Source organism: Marmota marmota, unplaced genomic scaffold (genome assembly GCF_001458135.2).
Source record: "Marmota marmota marmota unplaced genomic scaffold, marMar, whole genome shotgun sequence".
In the NCBI taxonomy this organism is placed as follows: Eukaryota; Metazoa; Chordata; class Mammalia; order Rodentia; family Sciuridae; genus Marmota; species Marmota marmota.
Genome location: NW_026000082.1, coordinates 40,744,855 through 40,760,117, shown reverse-complemented (window position 1 = coordinate 40,760,117; position 15,263 = coordinate 40,744,855). Strand labels below are relative to the sequence as shown.

The 15,263-nt window shown below is 47.3% G+C and overlaps 1 protein-coding gene across 5 annotated transcripts in view; it reads right to left on the bottom strand.

The window, feature by feature from the left end:
- The window catches only part of Emc1 (ER membrane protein complex subunit 1), a 27,145-nt gene extending 11,902 nt beyond the window's left edge, over positions 1-15,243 (bottom strand). The window contains exons 1-18 of one of the 5 annotated variants that reach the window (XM_015485617.2): positions 15,092-15,243; positions 12,572-12,696; positions 11,601-11,666; positions 11,325-11,418; positions 10,022-10,150; positions 8,719-8,845; positions 7,995-8,144; positions 7,499-7,666; positions 7,016-7,087; positions 6,593-6,655; positions 5,844-5,966; positions 5,048-5,144; positions 4,198-4,320; positions 3,618-3,626; positions 2,436-2,635; positions 2,132-2,281; positions 990-1,151; positions 489-608 (exon numbers count right to left, since the gene is read on the bottom strand). In XM_015485617.2, coding sequence (XP_015341103.1) covers positions 489-608; positions 990-1,151; positions 2,132-2,281; positions 2,436-2,635; positions 3,618-3,626; positions 4,198-4,320; positions 5,048-5,144; positions 5,844-5,966; positions 6,593-6,655; positions 7,016-7,087; positions 7,499-7,666; positions 7,995-8,144; positions 8,719-8,845; positions 10,022-10,150; positions 11,325-11,418; positions 11,601-11,666; positions 12,572-12,696; positions 15,092-15,186 — 2,073 coding nt within the window. In that variant the 5' untranslated portion in view covers positions 15,187-15,243. The remainder of the gene's footprint in view (positions 1-488; positions 609-989; positions 1,152-2,131; positions 2,282-2,435; positions 2,636-3,617; positions 3,627-4,197; positions 4,321-5,047; positions 5,145-5,843; positions 5,967-6,592; positions 6,656-7,015; positions 7,088-7,498; positions 7,667-7,994; positions 8,145-8,718; positions 8,846-10,021; positions 10,151-11,324; positions 11,419-11,600; positions 11,667-12,571; positions 12,697-15,091) is intronic. The other 4 variants (XM_015485618.2, XM_015485619.2, XM_015485620.2 and 1 more) reach the window with 4 other exon arrangements.
- Positions 15,244-15,263: the final 20 nt, after the last annotated feature.

The window sequence follows — 15,263 nt, the reverse complement described above, 5'->3', positions numbered from 1 at the left end:
CAAAAAAAAAAAAAAAAAAAAAGGGCCATGAGGGAGCCGTGCACAATGGCCCACGCCTATAATCCTAGCAAATCGGGAGGCTGAAGCAGGAGGATCACAAGGTCAAAGCCAGCCTCAGAAAAAGCGAGGTTCTAAGCAACTCAGTGAGCCCCTATCTCCAAATAAAATACAAAACAGTGCTGGAGATGTGGCTCAGGGGGTGAGTGCCTCTAAGTTCAATCCCTATTGGGATTGAACTTAAAAAAAAAGGATTGAACCTAAAAAAAAAAGGCCATGAGGACAGAGGCTTAGTCCACCATGCACTGCTCTGTCCACAGTACCCAGACCACATCCTCCACACAGAACCTGCCAACCAACATGAGCAACTGATCGATTTTCAATCAGATACCAGGGTTGTGCTGATCTAAAAAATGAATAGCAACTCAGCTAAATAACTTGGCAACACCCACATCCTCCCATAAAGAGTCCTGCCAGAGCACTCTTCCTACCTTTCGAAGCCGGTATCCACTCAGCCGTCCCTGCTCTGCATCCACCAAATAGAAGAAGATGGAAGGGGCAAGCTCATGTAGCTGTCTCAAGACATTCCGTGTGGCTGGGAAAGCTGTGACCTTGAAAACCCCAGATAGCCCATAAAAAACGTTAAAGAAAAATTCAGGAATTGCTCAGCCCTATTTCCCAATACTCATTACTGCTTCCCCATAAGAGACAGCCTCAAAAATAAAAGAGCAAATCCTAAAGGAACTAGAATCAACTCCGTTTAGGGATTAAGCTTAATTCTACTGAGTACCTGTGTATTCACAAGTGCAGAAACAGCAGTCACAAAAAAGCCAGGCACACATAGCAGTCATGTCTCTGAGGGACGGTCTGAGGGCAAGCATATGCCGACTGCAGACAGCATCTGCCTGTGTGCCACCTGTGTCTGACCACCCCATGCCACACCCTACTCCACCTGCCATTCCCCAGGAATGTATCCCCCAGGAATGTAGTACCTTGTACTCATCATCTATCAACAGCAGCACCTTGGCATAGTCTTGATCCATGACCGGGAGAAGCAAGGACTGCAAGATGGGCCGCTTCAGCACGGGGGGAGCCACCTGACTCCACTTCCCAAAAATGGGATTAAAGACATACAGAGAACTCATTCCTGTTTCCTAAAATGGACAGAGCAAACTGTCAAAAAAATTGCAAATCCAAAGGGTAAATCAGTATAGCTGAGACTTTGGCTCAACTGTGAGAAAGTCCCTATTCTTTTGCCCTCTTTGTGGAAATACATTCTTGGCTGAAGGTGAATAGTCCCAGAGCTAATGTCAAAGGAAAAAAGTCAAACTGCCTTTGGCTCCAAACATAACCAAGAACTGGACACACTGAAGAACAAATAAGAGCCAGCGGCTCAGGAGACTGAGGCAGAAGGACTGCGAGTTCAAACCCAGCTTCAGCAACTTAGTAAGGTCCTAAGCAAATTAACAAGACTTTGACTCAAAATAAAATATAAGAAGGGCTGGGGGGCTGGGGATGTGGCTCAAGCAGTAGTGCGCTTGCCTGGCATGCGTGCGGCCCGGGTTCAATCCTCAGCACCACATACAAAGATGTTGTGTCCGCCAAATACTAAAAAATAAATATTAAAATTCTCTCCCTCTCTCTCACTCTTTCTTTAAAAAAAAAAGAAGGGCTGGGGATGTGGTTCAGTGGTTAAGCACCCCTGGGTTCAGTCCCAGATACAAAAAAAAAAAAGAACAAATAAGAAGGTCAAGTAAATACCAATTCAGCAACCCCACAACGGCCATTCCAGAAGTGTCCACATTCCCTCTCTCTTACTATCAGAGATTCCCCAAATCCATTCTAATTTTGGCAGAGAGATATAAATAGCTTTGTGTTCCACTCTTCCTTATAGAAAACAGTCACTCAGTCACCAACAGTAGCCTATGACTAGAAAAGAAGAAAGCTGACTAAAGCTAGATCCATTTTCTAGTCAATTCCTCCTGCCAGGCAAGAAACTGGAAGAAACAACCCCTAACCCCTGAATGTTCCTCTTGGGCACTTGGAGAATTCCAAAAGCCTGGGAGAAAATTAAATTTCAAAACACCAAAAGAGCCACACCCACTCTGCCTCAAGTCACACAAGACAGCCTCACCTTGTCCTTCACCAGGAGGGTGCACTGGGGCGGGTGGGGGAAGTGAGCAGTCGTTCTCTGGACCATCAGTTTAAAGGAGGAGTCTGGCTTGACATTAGGTAGATACTGTTTCCACAGGATGGTGCCAGAGCTGCTCTCAATGCCAAAAAGCTGCAAGGTAAACAAATACTCGACTCACTACAGAGAAGCCAAAGAACCGATTCCGTCCTTGCAAACTGGAACCAGTGCCATCCTCTAGCAAGGCTTTTTGACTCCCACCCCCTGAACTTCAGAAGATTTGGTACCCGGAGCTTACAGCCCTCACCTTGCCTGAGGCTGTCACCATCACCATCATCTTCTGCAAGTTGAACTCATCTCTGGCCAAGGTGTCGATGTTGATCTCGTTCTTAATCTGACTTCGGGGCTTCCGAGCATCGTAGAACATTTTCCAGAGGTGTGAAGTCCACGCCTGCAGCAGGATGAGCTGAGACGAGAGGCGTTTCAGGAACATCCCCAGCAAGCCATCTGGCATCAGAAAAAGGGTAAAGCACTCCCCATCAGACAGGGGGTCTGGCAAGGTGTCTGGACCCACTCTCCAAGGAGGGACCCTGCTCTCTCCTGCAGAGCATCCAGGTCACTCTTGCTCCAGGCCAAAGCCCAAAGGGCAGTTTGCTCTGACACCAATAGTCTCCCACTTAACCACACTCAAGCTTCACAAACCCACTTTTCCAGCTCCTTTAACCACGTCTGCCTGGAACTGTGACTAGAGGACTGAGGCCAGGTTCACCATGCAGGATGCAGCCATGCTGTGAATGTCTAGCACAGTCCCACACCGAGGGTGGTGGGGAAGGCTTCTGGGTGCCACACAGAGCCAGAGAGTATGGGGTGGGGGTGAAGGGGCACAAGTATGTTCACGTGTGTATCATGGACAGGCGCTGTCACCTCCCATTGCCTCATTCCTATTCTGTCAACTGCTCAACATCTCCTGACAGCATACCTGCGACCCATCCCAAGGCCCTCCTTCCCTCTATCCCTAACTTCATCATGAGGCTGCATTCTTCAAATCTTCATCATCAGAGACTGGAGACTTGGTGGCAGCTACCAGGTGACACAGTAAACAGCAGAGTCTCTGGGGCCTGCTGGCCTGGATTAAAATCCCAAATCTACTCCTTACTCCTGTGTGACCTTTGGGCCTTGAGTTCCTCATCTGTAAAATAGTCTGCATCCTGGAGGGCTGTTATAGAGATCAGATCACGGAACACAGATACAGGACTTAGCATGGTGGCTGGCACGTAAGTGCTCACTACAAAATAGAATCTTTGTTGATCTATTTTCCATTCACCTCAGCTCAAAGAAGAGAAGTGAGAGGCAGAGAGAACAAGTCACAAGTAGAGCAGTTCACACTCACAGCATACACCTCATTGATGCAAGTTAGGAAAAACAATTAATCAAAAGCTAGCCGTGTGGGCAGGCAGCAAGCAGCAAGGCGGCAGGAGGTGGGCTTTACCTTGAATCGCTGGATCCAGGAAGCAGAAATAAACAGTAAAGTCAAATTAATTCTCCACTTAAGAAAATTTGCAATGCCTAGCAGGGGACCTGGCCCAGAGCAGACCCTAACAACCACTTCCACGAAAGGGAGAGGAAGGAGGCAAAACTGAATCAGAGTGGGGTGGATCAATCTTATCTGGGCAGTAGGGACTATGGCTGGCTTCGAAGGACATGGAGCTATTTCCATAATAAACAGATTAATCCAGTCCTGTCTCTCCAAGTGTGGATAGTGCCTAACAACTGTGCCTGACAACCTTTAGATATTCAGGGGATGAGAGCTATTGCTTTACTGAGTTTTTTTTTGGCCCCAGAATCTTTCCTGGGGGATTCACAGTTCACCCATACACTGGAAAGGGTGGCTGCACAAACCACAGGGCCACCAATGCACTGGAAATGGAGCTCATTCACAACAGACTGGCCATCTGGCTGAACCAGGACGCCAGGGTGCCATGAGGCAGCATCTCCTCGGGTTCAACTAGCAAACTCAGTCCAGAGCAGCCCCCTCCAGCACCTCTGCTATCCCATCCCTGGGTTCATACCTGCCTTCTTGCCAAATTCTCCTTCCAGCTCAGCCTGCGCCCCAGTCAGGGGGAGGTCCACCATTTCCAGGCACACCACTTCTGCCAGGGACTCTTCCCGGGTCCACAACACCACCTTCCCTGCTATGGGAAACCAGTTTGCAAAAGCTCAGCTTGCCTCCCTGACCTGTGGCAAAGCCGGGCACGCTGGTACATGCTTGTAATCCCAGCAAGTCACAAGGCTGAGGCAGGAGGATCACAAGTTCAGTGACAGCCTCAGCAATTTAGTGAGAACTTGTCTCAAAAAAAAAACAGTAAAAAAGGGCTGGGGGCTGGGGTTGTAGCTCAGTGATAGAGTGCTTGCCCATGTGTGAGGCACACTGGCTTTGATTCTCAGCACCACATACAAATAAGTGAATAAAATAAAGGTCCATGAACAACTTGAATATACATGTGTGCATACACACATATACATATATGTAAGCATACATGTAAGTACACATATATGTATATGTACAGATATACACGTACATTTATGTACACATATACATATATAACTGGCCTGGGGATGGAGCTCAGTAGTAAAGCACTCCTGGGTTCAATCCCCCATACCAAAATAAAATAAAATAAAATAAAATAAAAAAAGGAATCAGAAATAGCAGAGTAAGGAGCTGAAATCAGCAAGTCAAATGCGGAACGTTCTATATGCCACCCTACAATGCTAAGGAATTACTCAAAAGTAGGTGACATATGGTTCTGGAGAAAATATTCAAGCTATACTCCACTTGAACCTTTCCCAGACCTGTTCCCATTCCCCCAAAACCAGTCTGGGCAGGCTGAAACAAAACCAGGTTGAAAGAGGTGCACTCACCCAGCTGCTGCAGAAAAAGGAGCAGGTGATCCTGCGTCTGTACCAAGGCCCGGTAGCCAACTGAGTCGTCCTTCTTCAAGAACACCTGGATGTACAGCTAGAAACCAAGATCATAAGAATCCCAGGATTCAAGTATTAGGCACATCAGGTCCAGGTCACAGCAACATCTACAACTACAATCCACACACCAACAAGGTAACACACGTTCCCTGGAGTCAATACAATGGTCCCTCAGCTCTCTCAGACCAGTCCATGAAGGAACCCAAGCACCTGACGATATCACATCACCCATCCATGCCCCATAAAGCCAGCAGGAGGCCAGAACTGGAATTCCCATCGTAAGATGAAGAAGCCACAGCTGAGAGGAACTCAGTTCCCTGAAGGAACACTGGGATCACAAACGCAGGCTGTGCAGCTCAGCAGCCCCAGCTACACCCACAGCCACACGTCTTCCCAGCTCTGCAACTCTGGATACGGTACCAATTGCCACCAGGCCACAGTTACATTGGTAAAACCAGGTCAGTAACTAGCACTTCAGAGGACTATAAGAAGGCCACATCAATTAGTGCATCAGCAAAAAGCTCATCACAGGGCCTGGGGCACAGTGACAACCAGGCATAAACAATATCTGCCTTGGCTGTTATCTGTGACCAGTCAGAGGCTCAGGAAAGAGCTAGAACCCATGTCCAGAGCCCTAACCCAGGACCCATGGCTGTGACCTAGCTCTGAGGACAGGAAGCCCCATGCTGAGACACCTGCAGGACTTCAACATCTTCAGGCCAAGGCCCTGGCTCACCCGCTCTGGCCGAGTATCATTCTGTTCCAGGCTAAATGAAATTGCAGTGTCCAGCAGTCGCCGACCTGTCTCTACTAAGTAGAGATTAATGGTGTAGGTCTGGTTGAAGCAAGCCAGCGAGTCCTAGGAGTGCAAACAGCACGCATCAACTAGAGGAATCGGCCAGTGGTCAGTCCCCCAAAAGATGTCCAATACCAGGGGCAAATACCCTAGAGAAGGGACCAGGCCAGAAAGGGAAATAGGTGCAAAGGAAAATAAAAAAACAGAGAAAGCCAAATACTGAGGCAGAAATGAGGCATCTGGGTAAATAAATGAAATTACAACTACACTTGTTTTAGAAGGAAACCAGTAAGTAGAGTGTGGCAGAGGCGTCCCAAAAAGAGGCGAGACTGCCCAAGGACAGAAAGCAGGGAAGAGCTCACAGGAAGCCACAGCTACAACCCGTGCCTTCAGCCAGGGCCACGCTTTTGTCGCACAGCAACTGCACAGGGTACACTCAGCTCTACCAGCTGGACCCCAAAAGAAACAGGGGAACTGAGGCCTAGAGAAGGACATAGTTAGCAACAGACTCTATGGATTCTACCTCTTCATCTCACCGTGAAAAAGGGTCAAGAGCAACACCATTTAATTGACAGTAGTTAGAAACCCAGGGGAACTCAGGGAGACCAGTTAGCCTCAGCTGCTCCCCACTTGCCCGAGTGGCCTCCTGGGACTCCAGGTCTGGCATGCTGCCAGAAGCCACACCCTACCTGTGCACTAGACTTCTCCGAAAAGCTCCCCATTGACCCATCTTCAGAATTGCTAGGTTTCTGCTAGAAGAAAGAGAAGGACAGAAGAAAATTCAGATAAAGGGTCCCTTCCAATCCCCAAACAAAGCTTTTATTTCTGTCTTCTTGTCTCTTAGAGAAGGCAAATCTCACTTCTCATCCTGCCCACAAAGCCTATGTGGTTTCTAACTCCCAGGTGAAAGTGGGGATGTCCTATTAAGGCCTCCTTCCTGGGGAGAAAGGGGGTATGCAGAAAGCTCCAGATATGAGGCAAATTCATCTTTCAGCAGCCTCATGTATTCAACCTGACCAGGAGAACGCACCCAGATTACTGGCTCAGGGCTCCCAGCAGAGAAGAGTCAGGACCCTCCCCCCACACACCTGGCTAAGATTCTCAGTACTCACCACTTCGTTTCGACAGGTCATGACTGCAGCCACAGTCTTCTCCCCAGTGGTGCCAAAGCTCACCAGGGCAGTCTGTAGGGAAAGGAAGGGTCAGTTCCCAAATGGGAGCTATGCCAGCCAGCAGCCTTCTGGAGGGTCACCTGTCTTGGAGTTCAAAGTGCTCCCAGCTTTGAAAATGATGGCCAGGGCATCTGTGAGCAGAAGCAGGCCTCAGCCACATCTAACAAGCCAGGCACAAGTCCCCCTAAGCCCCATGTTGCTCTTGTATCCATAAGAGGCTCTGAATGACTGTGGACTCCAAGGAAGGTGACAGTTTTATTCTAAAGACCCTCCAAGAAGAAAAAGTATCCTATTCCTACTGTAAGGCTACCTCCAATCTCAGTCCAGAAGCCAATGTCTCCAGGTTCGAGGGCACTATCTCCTAGCATCGATAGCCCAGTCATTCACTCCTGAATCCTAGCCACCCACACTGCCAGTGGTTACCTGGGGGAAGTTCTTGAGCAGACTCAGAGCCCCGTGGTGGTAGTGCAGCAGAGCATAGTGATTTGGGGACAACTGTAGGAAGAACTGGGCCCGAGAAGGATCCACTGGGGTGGGCTGTGTTGGCAGGACCCGGGGTTGGAATCCACTTCCAAATTCTAAGTCAAGAGACTAAGGGAGGAAAGAACAAGGAGGATGAGGACATGAAGCCAACCAGTGACTGGCCCACCAAGCTGGTGTCCTCTGCCCCACTTTGCTAGGGGATGTAACTAAGCCAGGCAGGTGGCTCCAGAAGCTCCCATTCAGCTTCCTCAAAGGGGAAAGTGGCCCATTTCCCCTGACACCAGCTCTGCCAGAGGCTTGAACTTCTCCTCAGGCTACCACAACCCAAAAAAGAAGCAGCAACACCACCAGAAGAAAGGCCCCCATAGAACTGTGTGCCCCATCCATGCCCCGCAGGCAAAGCCGAGGACCAGGGAAAGCAGCTGCAGCCCGTCACCTGCAGTGGGATCTGCCGCAGTTCCCACTCTGTCTCCAGGGCCAAAGTGTGGAGGGATCGTGAGCCTGGGTCAGGGCACACCAGCACAGCCTCATCCACCAGGCCACAGGCTCCGGTAAGACAGTGCAGCCATGGAGTCGAAACCCTGACCTGCAGAGGGACAACATAACAGGACACTCACAAGGGATCTTCACATTTCTCTCAGCTCATCAGCAGCATCACTGCTAAAATCCCATGGAGGGTCCTAAGCTCAAAGGCTTAGATTGTGGTTGGTTCCACAGGGGTTTTCCTGTCCCCAACCCAACCCCAATGTGCCTCCCAAGAACCTCCAAAGACAAAAAAAAAAAAAAAAAAATCAGGAGTTTCTTTCTGGTCACTGGAAAATACACCAGATAACTATAAATGCCTAACACTTCGGACAGGTATTTCCCTACTGTCTGTCAAATGTGGCTTCCTATTGTTATTTTACAGAATTATCTTAGAAGACACCTACATGCAGTGACTAGATCTGTGTAATTTTTAGCCACCCCAGAAGAGAACCACAAGAAAAAACATACTTTAAATACACACAGATGAAGACAAGACAGCAGCAAGTGACCAGAATTAGGGACTAAATGACTTTTGCATCTGTCCAGCCAACTTCCCTGGTCCCCAGTGCAAAGAAGGGTTTTCTTGACTCCCGTCCCCATTCACAAGGCTCCTCAAGTGCCATGCCCTCCCATACCTGCTGAACAATCTCTCCATCTTCCACGTTAAACTTGACAATGTTCACGTGGCTAAAGGGAACGATGCCGAGGGCCCACACCACCCCAGAGCCGTAGGAATACACCATCTGGTAGTGGATGCTGTCACTAAGAGGCAAGAGAGAGCAGGGGGAACAGCTTTATCCCTCAGACAGGAACATCTTTAAGGGTCTTCCGAAACTTGGATGCTAATCCTTATACAGATGTCACAAACTGGAAATTCCCAGATAGGTTTGTTTATCTCACACAGTTTAGAGTTTTACTTCTGGGTTTGTTTTGTTTGTAGTGCTGAGATTGAGATCAAACCCAGGACCTCGTGTGTACTAGGAAAGCACTCTACCAAAAGATCCCTAGTCTTTTTTTTTTTTTTTTCCATTGATTTTAGGGGTTTGTTTGGCAGTATTGGGGACTGAACTCTGGGGCACTCTATACTACTGACCCACACTCCCAGCCCTTTTTATTTTCATTTTGGTACAGCAGCTCAGTAAATTGTCCAGGCTGGCCTTGAACCTGCAATCCTTCTGCCTTAACCTTCAAAGTATATGATTTCAAGTGTATTTCATCACACCTAAATAACTTGCTTTTGTTTTTAATTTCTTGTAAACATTCCTAACTGAGATTATACATAAAAATAATATTTCCAGCTTTTCTTAGGTCAGAGATGTGGTGACACTGGACCTAAGTATATGTCTACCTATGTACCCCCAGAACACCAATCAGCTGAGTAAGGCTGACCCCTGGAGGTAAGCTAGGTACACTGCAGTTCCCAGCAGTCCTCATGGGGCCAATGTGACTTATAGATATTACACATTTGGTCCCACAGGAATTTGACTTTTGATCCCATCCGTATCTGAAAACTGCCACACGGGGTCTAAACAGAACCTTTCCTTCTCCTCCCTGCTCTTGTTCCTTCTCAACTTCAAGTGTCCTCCACCAGACCCCTGGAAACAACTGTTCTTGATTATTCTAGCTCTTACTATGAATGAAAGGCTCAATTTAACTGAAACTAGAAATGGAAAGGCCCAGAGCACCACGCCCAGGAGCAAGCAATACCCAACCCACGGCTCCCTTGCTTGGTGGCTCAGGGGTTTTCTCCTCCCTGCAAAGACACTCCAGGCGTAGCCACAGCTTCTGCCTTCAGACCCACATCCAGGGAGCACAACCTACCACACATGACACCAATGTGCAGGGGGCCTGGCAAACGCTGGAGGCCCCTTATTGAGAAGGAGGGGCTTATAAGGGAAAGGAAATAGGTAGCCACCATCTGGAAGGAGACAGCCTTACCTTTCTGGGAGTTGTTCTACCCACTTCAGATGCCCACTGGAGAGGTGATGGAGGGCAAGAGTCGTCCTCTTCAGGACTGCAACATACCTCACAGAGTCCTGCAGGCCCACCAGCCCAAGTGCCTGGAAACTGAGTACAAGTAGAGAGTGAGCCTCAGGCCAGAGCAGACAGTCCCACCACTGTCCCTGTGGCTTGGTAGGTAAGAAAACAGGCTTTGAATTCAAACATACTTGGATCTTAATCCTGTCTCTGCCAGCTTGTTAGCTGCCTCGAAAGTCTACACACTGCTTCCCTAAACCCCCCAAATTCCCTAAGGGCTGTTCCTTTCTTTCCCTGGAACTTCATAGCAAACAGATCACAACCCTCTACCATGCACCCATGAGACAGTGCTATCATTATCGGGCTACCTGCCTGTCTGACTGTAAACTTGATGGAAGAAGTTATTTCACATATATGCCCACTGCCTGGGGCCACTAAGAATTTACCAGGTGAATTACCATCCTAAGACATATAAGCTAATGTAAATGACTCTATAACTTAACCTTGGCAAAGATGGAACAGTGGCTCAAGCTGTTTTCTAAACATGAAACTAAAACACAAAGTTTTATATTATGTTCTCATACCTAGAACATGGCAAAGTTCATGCATCATGACTAGGAAAAGAATTCAAGCATAAGAATAAGCACTGGGGGCTGGGGATGTAGCTCAAGTGGTAGTGCGCTTGCCTGGCATGCGTGTGGCCCAGGTTCAATCCTCAGCATCACATACAAACAAAGATGTTGTGTCTGCCAAAAACTGAAAAATAAATATCAAAAATTCTCTCTCTCTCTCTCACCTCTCTCTTAAAAAAAAAAGAATAAGCACTGTGCCTTGCACAGAGCTCTGCATCTAATAGGTGCTCAGTAAATGCTGGCTGAGTAAACATGTGCCACACAGAACATCAAGAACAGATGTTTGATAACCAGGCACAGTGACATATACCTATAACCCCAGTAGCTCAGGAGGCTGAGGCAGGAGGATCCCAAGTTCAAAGCCAGCCTCAGCAACTTAGGCCATAAGCAACTTAGAGAGACGCTGTTTCAAAAAATAAAAAGGGCTGGGGATTTGGCTCAGTGGTTAAGTGTCCCTGGGTTCCTGAGTTCAATCCCTAGTACCAAAAAGAAAAAAAAGGCATTTGGTGATCTTTGCCTTTTCATTATCCTAGGGGGAAAAAAAACAAAAGGCCTGAGGTTGCTGCCCATGCAGATCTGTGCTCCACAGAGACTTTCATTCAGCCAAAATGAAATACGGCCTCCTCCCTTACCTGCCACTGTCCAAGGTTATCTCCCAGTTCAGGCCCCCAATGTTAGTCTCCCAGGAACGCATGATGCGGCCTCCATTGGACACAGTGATTGCATCTGGAAAAGAAAAGACCAAGGTGAAATTATCTCCCAAACTTGCTGTCACCTCCTAGGGTCCATATAAACAGATGATAAACAGGAGCACCCTCCTCTTTTCCTTGTCAGACCCCATACAAAGGAAGGAACCAAGGAATGGGAAGGGGTTGCCCCCACAGAAAGCCCCGCAGGCCTCTGCTCACCCTGTCCATGGAGCAGCATGGCGTCCACAGCCCCCTCTGCCGTGCCCTTGTCCACGTGGCGCCACACTGAGAGACACAAAAGTCAGGCCTTACTATGAACATTACCATGACCCAAAAAGAGGACTGAAGAGGTCTTTGTTTGCATAAAAGCCTCCAATTTTATTTAGAAGGAGGAAAAAAATTCAACTAACTGCCCATAATGCAGTCCTGCTCGCTGCGTAGGAGGGGTAGAGAGGAGGCACAAATATGCCCACCTGAAGTGTCTGCTCATCCAGTCCCCACTGCCACCCCCATCAAACACGTAAATGAGATGGGTGTGGTGATGCACACCTGTAATGCCAGCTACACAAGAGACTGAAGCAGGAGGATTGCCAGTTGGAGGTCAGCCTGGGCAACCTGGCAAGACCCAGTCTCAAAATAATTTTTTTTTAAAAAGGGCTGAGGATGTAACTCAGTTTACAGTACTTGCCTAGCAATTGCAAAGCCAAAGGTACTATAAAGAAAAAAAAAAATTAAAAAATATATATATATACATATATATACACACATATACACAAAAGCATACACACAAAATAAATAATGATAAGTTTAACAAAAATATTACAAGAAAACAGTGATTATAAATTCTATTTCATGATTTTAGTGCCTAAACACAATCCACCCAGTAGATGTGATTTGAAGGTAGGAGTTACTGCAAAATAGTATAAAGTGCTTTCTGCAGCAGTGTCTTATTTAAGGATACTCAAGACTGAGACAATAAACTGCAAAGGCCAGTGCTAGGAATATGTGAAATAGTCAAAGGTGAGAAGAAGTCTGAAAAAATTATCACAATCCACCAAGAAAGGCACCTTTTGGCCGTCATGTCCCTGAATTGGGGACTAGTCAGGCAGGCACAGCAAGCCACGGCCACTTGGATTCACAGCTATCAGCCTTGCCACCCTGAAGCCAGTCATTCTGCACAGCTCACTCACAGATTTCCCCAGTTCGGGAATTTAGAGCTGCAATCACATTCTTCTCCGTGGCCACAACCAACTTCTTGGATCCAGGGGAAAATTCCAAGGAGGCAAACTTGAGCTTCCCAACATACTGCTGTCTCCTGAGAAAAAGAGTGCAGGGGAACATAAGGGGCAAAATCACTGCACAAAATGCTTTGCAAAAAGACAACTCACTGGGTTATCATCATCACACCTACCTTAAGACAGATAAGAAGTGGTTGTTAATGAAAAGAGCTCACTAAAGGCAAGATATCCATGCAATGCAGTCAGAAGCAAAGGGAACAAGGGTATGTACCTCTGAACAGCTGAGAAATACTAAGTCTTCCAGCTTAGGTGATACTTTAAAAAGTCCCTGTCCCAAATCCCACTAGAACAAAGCTAAAGTCTTTTCTGTATTCACTGATAGTCTGACTAGGCACTCACTTAAAAATGGAAGAACCCAGGCCCTGCCTTCGATGAGCATACAATCCAACTCTTTTCACTAGCTATGGAGAAAAAAGCATTTCCAACCCAGCTCCACAAACTGGGTGAGGCCTTCGTCCTCCGTGGCCCTTTGTAAGACCACACATACTCAGTATCCACCTGATCAGCACTCACTCACTCACTCACTCACTCACTGGGCTGCGTCCACCACTCAGCACTCTTACCTGCACAAAAAGGGAACAAAACTAGTTTCACAAAACTGTATTCCTGTCGCATACAGGAGCGCTTGCCCCTTCCTATCAAAAAAAGTCTGCCATCCCTAGCACACTAAGTACACATGACATTTACACTGCATTTCTCTTTATCATGATGTTGTTTGGTCTAGGTTTTGTTTTGTTTTTGTTATTTTGTGTTTTTGTGGGACTGGGGGCTAAATCCACAGGCACTCAACCACTAAGCTACAACCCATCCCTTTTTCATTTTTTATTTTGATAGAGTATTACACAGGCTGGCCTTGAACTTGTAATCCTCCACCTCAGCCTCCCAAGTACCTAGTCCAGTTTTTTTGTTTTGTATTTTTTTTAAAGAAACTAAACTAGTAGTAGAGAGATGGGTTTATATTTGGCAGTTTCTACCTGCATTTGCACATATTTTATTCTCACTGTATCCACTGAAAAACCCTACAAAATATGTTAAAAAAAAAAAAAAGTAGTAGTACCCCCATTTTACAGGTGAGAAACCCAAAGTCCAGAGAGGTCAATTAATTACTGTTAGAACTAGGACCCAAAATGAAGACTTTCTAACAATAAATCACATTATCTCTTGAAAACTGTTGTTTTGGCCAGTGCAGTGGTACATAGCTGTGGTTCCAGCTACTCAGGAGGCTAAGGCAGGAGGATCACTTGAGGCCAGGAGTTTGAGACCAGCCTAGGCAATACAGCAAAACCCAATCTCTAAATTGGGGGACAGGGGGTAGTGATAGAGTGCTTGCCTAGTATGTGTTAAGACCTGAGTTGATCCCCAGCCCTGCAAAAAGGATGGGGAAAGTGGTGCTGGGGGTGTAACTCAATGCATGTGCACAGCCCTGTGTTCAAGTCCCAGCAATGCAAAGATGGGTGGTGGTGTAACACCACTCATATGGAAAATATGAAAAAAGCATAAAGGTATAAAAACAAACCTATAATACCAATGATATGGACTGAATATATGAATCTATCTGAGAAAAAAACAGTTCACAGAAGAGGAGGTATCTGAGTTGGGCCCTGATGGAGTGTAAACAGTAATAATGGGTAACATTTATTGATTGCACTCAATGAATCAGACTTTGTGCTAAGTACTTTAAAGAGATTATTTCATTCATCCTCTGAACTTCTATAGGACGGATGGACAGTTAGTCAGCTCGTTTTACAGATAAGTGAGGCACAGAGAGGTTCAGTCACTTTCCCAAGATTACAAATTCTTAGGGGGCTAAATGGACATTTAAATAGAAGAAAGCCATCTACAGGGCCTTAAGGAAGGGGTAAGTGAATAAGTTCATGGCATTTCCTGGCTGATGATTTTGGGGTGGCCATACTCTGAGCCCAGGGCTGCCCTGGGATGAAAAAGGGGGAAAGAGGCCTCAGTTTAAGACTTACAAGACATAAAGCCCTGTTTACGTGCCTACGAGACAACAGCCAATTAGAGAAAGAATGAAAGTCCACCGAGGCCTGGTGACCTCTGACACCCGGGAGACCAGCAACCTGACAGTCATAGAAATGAAACCTGAAGAGGGAGAAGGAATCAATGATCCCTGACCAGAACCCCAAAGCCTGCCTGTATGGTGGCGCCGACACCGTGGGCATGCAACCTGTACAGTACAAGGACCAGCTTAGAAGAGGCGCCCGACGCTTGGCTTAATGCTACTCGGTCGATGTCTACAAATTCTTGGTTTCTGATTTAAGAAATCACATATTTTCATTTTGCACAGGATGCCGCAAGTCATGTAGCCGACTGCTTCAACGGTAACCTCCCGGTAAGAGACAGGTGCTGGGAAAACAGCCATCTACTTCGCGAACAGGCCGCACACGTACGCACCAATCAAACTTGCCCACTTGGTCTTCATACACTGCGGCCGCAGGGATAAGCAGCGCAGCCCAGAGCCAGCACCGGGAAGCCAGCGTCGCCGCCATGACAAGAGCTCAGGCGCCGCCGGTCCGGCATGCACCGCGCCGCAGGCTCCGCCCCCGCGGACCATAGAGTTGGGGTA